The sequence below is a fragment of the Coffea eugenioides genome, chromosome 11 (genome assembly GCF_003713205.1).
Source record: "Coffea eugenioides isolate CCC68of chromosome 11, Ceug_1.0, whole genome shotgun sequence".
Taxonomy (NCBI): domain Eukaryota; kingdom Viridiplantae; phylum Streptophyta; class Magnoliopsida; order Gentianales; family Rubiaceae; genus Coffea; species Coffea eugenioides.
This window is the reverse complement of record NC_040045.1, coordinates 29,600,749-29,610,374: the sequence shown is the minus strand read 5'-3', so window position 1 is coordinate 29,610,374 and position 9,626 is coordinate 29,600,749. Positions and strand designations below refer to the sequence as shown.

General features: G+C 33.1%; 1 protein-coding gene across 1 annotated transcript; it reads left to right on the top strand.

Moving 5' to 3' along the window:
* Nucleotides 1-1,834, top strand: LOC113751878 (isoflavone reductase homolog PCBER-like). The gene is made up of 5 exons (XM_027296025.1): nt 1-349; nt 437-571; nt 704-953; nt 1,059-1,262; nt 1,425-1,834. The coding sequence occupies exons 1-5, from the start codon at nt 167-169 to the stop codon at nt 1,595-1,597; spliced, it is 945 nt and encodes a 314-aa protein (XP_027151826.1). The 5' UTR covers nt 1-166; the 3' UTR covers nt 1,598-1,834.
* The last annotated feature ends 7,792 nt before the right edge of the window (nt 1,835-9,626 follow it).

Sequence of the window (9,626 nt, the reverse complement as noted above, 5' to 3'; positions counted from 1 at the left end):
GAAACGGCAGCGACAGGGCTATCATTTTCAATATTTTTTCCTCTATAAATTAATCTTGCACGGAGCTGCAGCCTATGGTCACTAAGCACATTCTGCATCTCTTCAACTCATCAAATTACAGATTGTATCCAATTTGCAACAGTAGTTTACCATCCTAGAGTTGGAAATGGCTGTGAAAAGCAAGATTTTGATCATTGGCGGCACCGGATACATTGGCAAATACGTAGTGGAGGCAAGTGCAAAAGCAGGGCACCCAACTTTTGCATTGGTCCGAGAAAACACAATTTCAGATCCTAAAAGGGCAGCCATCCTAGAGAGCTTCAAGAGTTTGGGAGTCGGATTTCTTTATGTGCGTTGTTGTATCTTTTTTCCATTGTCAAAGCACTATTTCAATTCTTCTCAAGAAATTATAGACACTGACGTATGAACTGAACAGGCAGATCTACACGATCATCAGCGGTTGGTAGATGCAATCAAACAAGTTGATATAGTGATCTCGACAGTCGGGGGAGATTTCGTGGCTCATCAAGTTAAGATAATTGCAGCAATTAAAGAAGCTGGTAACATCAAAGTAAGCACAATGCAGTTTTATACATTCCTTTTTGTTTTCCTTGATCCAATCTCTGCTGGCTGTTGAACAAATTCTTTTCGTTATCCCTGTCAACCCACAAGTTCCTAAACAAAGAGCTGTATTCGGTTTCAGAGATTTCTACCTTCTGAGTTTGGAAGTGATGTGGATCGTTTGCATGGCGTTGTTGAGCCTGCCGCAAGCTTTTACAGCTCCAAAGCTGAGATCCGCAGAGCTGTTGAAGCTGAAGGGATACCTTACACTTATTTAGTATGTAATGTTTATGCTGGTTATTTGAATTATTTCCTTAACCCCTTTGGAGGCTCTGTCTCTGCAAGTCCTCCCAGAGACAAAATTGTCATTCTTGGTGATGGAAATCCAAAAGGTATCCAAAAGAAGCTTTGCCCGCTTCCATTTTTTTGATTGGTTTAGTGTCATGTTTTAGAGATCACCGTTCTTAATTTTTCTTCCATTTTTTGTTTCGTTGCAGTTTTTTTCTCGGAGGAAGAAAATGTAGCTGCATACACCATTAAAGCAGCAGATGATCCAAGGACCCTGAACAAGATTGTGTACCTTAGATCACCTGCCAACAGTCTGTCCTGCAACGAAATAGTATCATTGTGGGAAAGGAAAATTGGCCAGACCCTCGAAAAGATTTACCTTCCAGAGAAGGAAGTCCTTGAGAAAATCCGAGGTCTGCTACTTAACAAAGAGAAACAAAGTGCACGAGCTGCTTATTCCTAAAAAAATCCCGTGCAATTCAGAAAATTTTTTTTCATACAATAGTCGTCTAGTACTAATTTCACCTATTCTACAGTTTTAATTAAAGTGGTTTCTTTTCTTGTATCTCATGCAGAGGCTTCAATGTCATCAAAATCCATCCTGTCTCTGTTACACGCTCTTTCTGTGAAGGGACAAATGGCCAACTTTGAGATCGACGCTTCTTTTGGCGTGGAGGCAACGGAGCTCTATCCCGATGTGAAATGCACCGCAATCGATGAGTATCTCGATCAGTTTGTATCAGAGTAGCAACAAAACTGTTATTCCCTCCGCAGCTTTCCATTTCGGAATGTTTCAAAATATTTGTCATCATAGATGAGAAATATGGGACGGAGGAAGTATATTAACCAATATTTGTCTACCAGCTTTTTTGCAACATTTCTTATGTACTATTAGAAATGTACTTTGATTGTTCATCTCCCTTCCGGAAAATGTCATAAATGTGTCTGAAATAAAATCTACCCTATACTTGTTTTGCAACCTGAATTTGTCCAATTTACGATAATTGGTGTCCCCCGTGGCTTAATTTAAATTTGTTTTTTCTTCCCGAGTTTTGTTAAAAAAAATTACTGTAACATTCTTTTAGAGCAGGACTATGTAAGATAAAAAGGTGATTGGGAGTATCTTAACAAATTGTAGCCGGTTCGTTAGAAATAAAATTTTGACTGACACCAAAACAAATTGAAGCCGGTTTGTTTTAAGGAAAAGAATATTTTTGTTTAGTGGACAATGAACAACTTGACTAGCAAGGGAATTTGCATTAAAGGATATGACAAATGAAAGCAGCTTACTTTGATTGTCAAAATCAGAGGGGAAAAAAATATTACTACAACTAAAGAACCTTGTTCATGACACCTTTTTTTTTGGGTTGAGCCAAGAATTTGTTACTTACTAAAATGTATATCAATTCCATAGAGCAGACAGGCTTTTGTTTATTTTTATTTCTTGTTGCATTAACAAATATTTTGAACTCACATGACACTCGGAATATCTTACATGCTGTCATCCCAAATTTCTTACCTGTTGTGATGCTTTATCCCTTTTAGGCAGGCAGTCTAGATGTATCATGCGCCTGCATGGTAAAGCTGTTGTAACTTCTATTGTATCAAATTTGTTATATCCTTTGTTGTATCAACAAAACTTGTCATTGGACACGAATTTCAAACTGTGAAATCTGTTATCAAAATTTGAATACCAATTGACAAAAGGCTGAATAGCACAAGTCAGAGTATACAGTATTTTCATGCATTTTGTGTCTTGCAAAGTTTTGAAAATTTTTCTCGCATTTTCATGCATTTTGTGTCTTGCAAAATTTGTAGGATTTTGAAGAAAAACGGTTGGTTACTCACAGAAGTTTTAATAATTGCTAATAACTGTCATTAACTTTCTATATTCTCTCAATATTTTTCTTAGTAACCAAACATATATGGGAAATTTATTTCAAACAATGAAATCTGTGATAAAAATTTGAATAGCAATTGACACAAGGCTGAATTGCACAACTCAGAGTATACAGTATTCAGCGCACTTAGCTAATCAGCACAAAGTTTAAGCCACATGGCGACTATTCTACACTCACAAAGAACTTGCAATATAAGCAAAAATAAATTTTACAGAAATATATAGACAATCTAATGGCTTCACAAATAAAATGCACTAAAACCCCCTAAATTTTACATTTAGTTGTGCTTTGACATTTTAAGATAAAGATGCCCTTACTATTTGTTTTATTTTTTTTGTTTTTTCATTCTCTTTTTTTTTTCTTTTCCACTACTTTCTTTTTTTTTATTTTATTGTTATTATTTTTTTCACTTCTCTCATGTCACTTTTTGGTTTAACTTTCTATTAGTATCACTAATTTGTATGCTTAATATAATATCGTAATTATCTTTTATTTATAATTCCATTCTTGTTTTATTTATTTATACTATTAAAAAATTTTAAAAAAAAATTGTATAGTGTAAAAAATTGATATATGCATGTCACAATCAAAGTGTATATTACTAGCAATTTCACTATTTAAAAAGATATTAGTGAACTAGAATATTAAATTACTTAACATTTAAAATTTGCCCCAAAAAATAAAGAAAATATTATTTTTATTTTTATGTATAGTTGATTAATCACTATGTCATTACGATTTGAATATTATACTATTGTTATTAAAATTTATTTTATTTTATGCTCTAGACATAATGATTTAAGTAATATATGAAATAGTCTATTCACGTAGATAACATATACTTTGTTATAGCAGAAACTTTATGATCATTATTACTTCCAAAACAAAAAAAAAAGGTTGAATAAATAAAGAATAAGTTTAAGAACATTAATTAATATATAGATATTAATAACAACGAGAAGATAATAGTTATTTACATGAGAGAAGGGCGAAAATTTAAAAAATATAAAGAAAAGGGCCAAAAAGGAGAAAAAATAAACAAAATAATAAATAATATAGAAGGGGTATTTTTGTCCTAAAACAAAAACAAGGGGTAAAGTGCCTATCTCTTGAGTGGAAGTGACTAAAGTGCAACTGAAGGTAAAGTTCAGGGGTTTAATGCTTTTTGACGAGTATTTTACATACGCAAAAGTTAAAAAAAAAATGAATTACACCCGTTCACTGCAAGTATACAGGTCAACTAGTAGTTTAGAATATATATCGGGTCGATCCCACGAGGAAGAGTGAATAATTACCGGTATTACTAAAGTTTCCCTATTATTTAGACTATCAATGAATTATAGAAAATGAAACCTACTGAACTTATACAAAAATAACAAATGAAAGCTCCTTAGGTTGTGGTATCCCTAACTACTCATGCAAGTGTTATATTTGGATCATTGAGTACTACTATCTAGGCTAGTTATGGTGTAATTTCCTTATGCATGTGAAACCTACTTTCGTAGTGAATCAACTATACTCATAACTAATCCATACCTATTCTCATGGTTATGAAATTACCTACAAGTTCATTTCTTCAGTGAAATTACATGAAATCAATCACTAAAACCGCATAGATGCACCTCTACTTTCGTGAGTGTACTCCCTATGTCTAGCACTTCTTGAACTAGTGTTAAATCTCAATTTTCATTGCAGAAACAACACATAAGATAATCACAATTAATGGTACCAGATTAATCATGATTTAAAGAGTTAAAGTGCTAAATAACTTGCTCAAATCATAGCAATCAAATAACCAAATAATAAACACCAACAATCACAGAAAGTTCAACCAAACCCAAGGCATAAACTTTAAAGATACATATTAAACACAAAATCCAGAACTTGTATATTAACCAAACTTAAGAATCTGATACAAAAGATAAAGAATTGGAGAAGAGATAACCCATGTCACTTGAGCTTCAACTCCTCCATCTTCATCTCCATCTTCATCCTAATCTAGCCAAGATACAAGAATGGATGATCTATACTACTCTACACTAAGCTAAACTAACACTAGGAAGATGAAAGAGCTACATTTCTGCACTCCAAGCTTCTCCCGTATCTCCTCTCTATTTTTCTTCTATGGTCTCCCATCCCCTTTCTCTTGCAATGAATTTGGCTATTTAATGATGAAAATTGGTCAAGAAATGAGGCCTCTACCTTCCTTTTACAGCTAGGAATGTTTCTCACATGTCTAGCAACGCATGTGAGTTGGCAGGAGTGAAATTGAGTTTTCCGCGTACAGAGCAGCCTTTTCTAACCACAATCCGGCCAGAAATCCGGCCAAATTCCGGCCGGCTTGCTACAGTGACCTTTTGGCCACTTTCTGCTCAATTTCCAGCTTTGCTTCGACTTTGACTCAACTTCAACTGAACTTTTCTTGATGATAAAAGCTGATTTATCTCTTGACCAAAACATAAAACTTGTAGTCCTTTGAGTTAGATTTCCAATACATTAAGAATCACCTCATTTGGATCTGTGTAGGCTGAGAAATGACCGAAATACCCTTACCTGCTCAGTGCCCTGTTCCAGCTTCGACCAGTAGAAATTGACTACTGTAATTCGGCTTTTTGACCTAGAAAACCTTCAACCTGGATTCAAATGTCTTCACCAAAGTTATAGATCTATCTCTTATCTTCAAATTGGTTCAAGAATCATCTCAATCCGATCACTGTAGCTCAAGTTATAGCCGAAATACCAAAATGTGTCAAAACTGTCAAAATGCACAAAATCCAAGTAAAAAGTGATAAAAACCTCATTTAACCACTTAAAAGCATTTTTCACCAATTATAGCCAAAATCATTCATTTTCTTCTAGTAATATACCCAAAGTGACTAAAAATAATATAAAATATCATACAATTCTTACGTAAATTAGTCACTTATCACTTTTAGCCCTAATTGCAGATAACTAAAATCATAAATGAAGATGCCTCTTTTTAAAAGAAGCCTTCAAACTATTCAACAAATATACATAATTAAAATTAAAAAGAATACTTATATAAATTATCTCTAATTCTGCATGCCGAATTACTTCAAAATGAACAATTTACAACTCAAACCAAACAAACTACTCAAGGGAAAAATGTTTAAAACATTTAAAGCAATGGAGTTTGAAGCAAAGAAGAATAAAAAACCAACCTGAAAGTTGAAAGCATCCTTCCAAAAATGTTGCATATGTCTTCAAGTAGATATAGGATGGTTCCATTCATTTGCCAAGTTACATTTTGGAAGGGGATGCATTCTCAGCTATCAAACTTATCCAAGGTAATGAAAACATTCTATTGGATATTGGCTTGATAATTGAGGATGTTTGTTTAAATTTGTTAGAACACTATATTACTGATGTAAATTGGATTGCTAGACAAGTTAATGAGGTTGTGCATAGTTTAACTCACTTTGCAAAATCGGGCAATTTTGCAGAATTTTTTTGAAACTCTCCGCGAATCTTTGTCAAACAAATGGTACGAGACGAATTCCTACAATCTCATTAACACAACTATTCTTGTTTTCTATAAAAGAAAAAAAAAAGGAAGGGAGGAGAGGAAGAATTGGAGTTTTGGTCCCCAATTTATAACCCATGCGTGAAATTACTCCCCAATCTATTTTCAAAAACAAATGTGGTTCCCAATCCATCCAATTTTGCTCGAAAGTGGACAATTGATGGGTTTTATTCAATTTTTTGCCAGAAACAAGTCATGTGAGAGTACGGGCTGGCACTTAAAATCTCTTTTTCAATTTTTTAAAAGTGGAAACTTGTAAAAAATTATTTCAAGCTTTCTGGTCCCTTTTTTTTATTAACAAAGACAAAACACAATCAGCAGATGGAGTTAATTATATTAATTAGTATTAGTGTACTATATAATTAGGTTATTGCTGTGTGGAAGAACAAAATACCCAGACTTTCTTTCTTTCTTTTGTTCTCTCTGTTCTTCCCCAACTGAAGAAAAACCCCTTGTAGCTGAATTCACCTTTTAAGAAAGAAAGACTTGTAGAGATTAGGATTGAAGAGCTTCGGGTTTCCTTCATCAATTCACACTTGTTGCAAAATTTTGACAGATTTGTCTTCTAATCTCATTTTACGTAGTCATGGTACTAGAAAAGTTTTGCCACTGTAAGTTGCAAGTAATGATGATTACCTCTTGGACACACAATAGCCTTGGAAGAAGGTATTTCAATTGCGGCATGAAGAAGGTATGGGCCATCTCAAATTCTTGCTTCAGCTTTCGAATTTGAAGCTTTTTCTAAAGCATTATTTTCTTGACTGTGAAAGGCAGAAGAGATGAACAAGGTTGCAACTATTTCGAGTGGTAGGATCCGGTAATGTGCCAAAGATCCATTGCTTTGATACCTGGCTTGCTACGGAGCAAGAATGCTAAGAGCAAGAGAAAGAAAATTAGTCTATGCAATTGTGTTGGTACTGTTGTTGTTGTTTATTTTGCTGGTGTAAAAATCCAGAAATTAGGATGGAATAGCTTTGGTTTAGCATATTGTAACAAGCTACTAGTGATCATTTTGTGGTTCAATCTAATAGTTAAAACACATTCATTTAGAATTTTGTAGTTTTTGCTTGGAGTGGGTGAATGTGTAGGCTGGGATGTATTATCTTGCTAGTTGTATTGTAAACTATAGTGGACATTTCTTGATGCCAAAATGATCAGTCTTTCAGGATTTTTGAGCCTTTATTTAACAGTGATTTAACATTTGAATTACTAAATATCTGGCAAGCATCTTATTACACATGTAAAGTGATGGCAATTTAGAGGCCAAATGAAGGCATTATTGTAGACACCAAAATTTCGTTTAACTTGATTTTAGTTGTATTTGTTTTTTAATTCAATTTTTTTTATTATTATTTTTGCGTTATTTCATTAATTAAACGATAGTTAGTGTTCATTTTGATTTTTAGGCTCATTATTTTTAAGGGTTTTTTTTTGCATTATATTTCTAAAAAAAAGGAAAAATCATCAATCAAACACAAAGAATTTTAGCATTTTTATTTCAGTTGATTTTGTTTTATTTCCATTTTTGTTAAGCAAATTACTTCATTATTTGGTAAATTAAAAAAAAAAAAAAAAAGGTTGCACGCGCGTTATTTCTTCAAGACGGCAGTGCTACAGTACGTAAAATGCAGCGGCAAAGCAAGCCCTTTCCTCACTCTTTTCGGTTGTTTTAGCTCCTGGCTTTAATCTAGAAATTTCGAATGTCTTGGGTATCAAGAACCATCAAACGGTTCCAAATTGTTATCAAGAAAAAAGTTTCATCCCATCGTCCAGCCATGGTTCGCCATCGCGGATCGCGGTCGCGTCGCGGTCTCGGTTGTTCCACATCCGTCGCGGCATATCGGTTGAATATCGGGTGATACGCACATTATAGTATATAAGAATTTTCAAAAAATCTGAAAAATTTACTAAAAATAGAAAATACCATAAAAAGCACATTTATCAAATTAAATTCACTAAATACCAACATTGTCATATATAGTTACTAATTATTAAATAAAATAATGATGTCATTACCATAACGGCCTAGAGCATTAGCAATTAATGATTTTAGAATTAAGTGTGCTTTCTAATCCTATTTTATATGAAATAAAAAATTGTATATAAGAATAAAATCATCATATCTTACATAATACAATACAAATCTCTGTACACAAAGGATTGATCCACTGCAGTGCCTAGATGATTGATCTTAATTTCCTAAAATAAAAAGAATAATAAATATCACAAAAATATTAAAATTAATGAATTATTTACAACTCTTGAATTCTATCAAATATAGTAAAAACATATTTTTACTTTATTTACATACCTATTAGTACCATATAAAATGACGAGGAGGTTCAAAACATATTTTTACTTTGTTTGCTTTGCCTTTTTCTAATTAATTTATCTAAAATCATCTTAATCAACATAATTGAGATACATGGAATAAATAAATTACATTTATGATTGTTAAAATGTATCCAAATAATGATTATATATTTTCTAACTAAAATTTAGATAAGAGACTACTAATACAAATTAATCATATACTTAATAATATATTAAAAAAATGTCACAATGCATTACATAAATTTATAGATATCTAAATATCACATCTGAATACTAAATTAAAAAATATTAAAATCGCAATTCTATTTTCAAAGAGGATACAGACCTTTCGGCCTGATGCTTGAGGTTAACATTAGGAGTCCAATCTCTTAATTACTTGGGCCAAAATTGGACTTTAAATGATTTTAATTTTTCCTTCTATTTTTTTCTTGTCTTCCGCTCCAATACAAAAGCCCAACATCCCTTTAATTTTGGAATCATTCCTTTCACCTTTCTCAATTCAGATTAGCAGCCGTCCCCATTCTTTCTTTCTTTTCACTTTCCCTTTCTTTTTTTTTTTCCTCCTTCCCTCTCTGCAAATCGATGTTTCTGCAAACCGATGAAGAAATTGAAGATGTTCCCTCTCTGCAAACCTCCTTTCGTTCTTTGTCTTCGCTTTCCCTTAGGTTCTTTTTTCTCTTCCCTCTCTGCAAAATCGATGTTCCCTCTTTGCAAACTTCTCTCTTTGTAAACCGATGAAGTGTGAAGAAATTGAAGATGTTCCCTCTCTGCAAACCAATGAAAATTGATGGTATGTTTCTCTAAATAATGATCCTGTCTTCGGGTGTGTTTCTCCAAATAATGAATGATTCTATGCTCTGCTTCTACACCTTCTCCAAGTAATTGATTATTTGTGGCTGAAAAAGAAAAAAGAAAGCATGAGAGGAAGGACGGCTTTTGCTGGGGCAAGGATTTGTATTTGTATGACAATAATTGAGTTGTTGCAGGCTTTTGTGTAG

Bases quoted from the DNA above. Each gene is read 5' to 3' on its own strand.
- LOC113751878 (XM_027296025.1), top strand. From the start codon at position 167: ATGGCTGTGAAAAGCAAGATTTTGATCATTGGCGGCACCGGATACATT. The intron at 350-436 runs GTGCGTTGTTGT...TGAACTGAACAG, and splicing joins TGGGAGTCGGATTTCTTTAT to GCAGATCTACACGATCATCA. The intron at 1,263-1,424 runs GTCTGCTACTTA...TATCTCATGCAG, and splicing joins AGTCCTTGAGAAAATCCGAG to AGGCTTCAATGTCATCAAAA.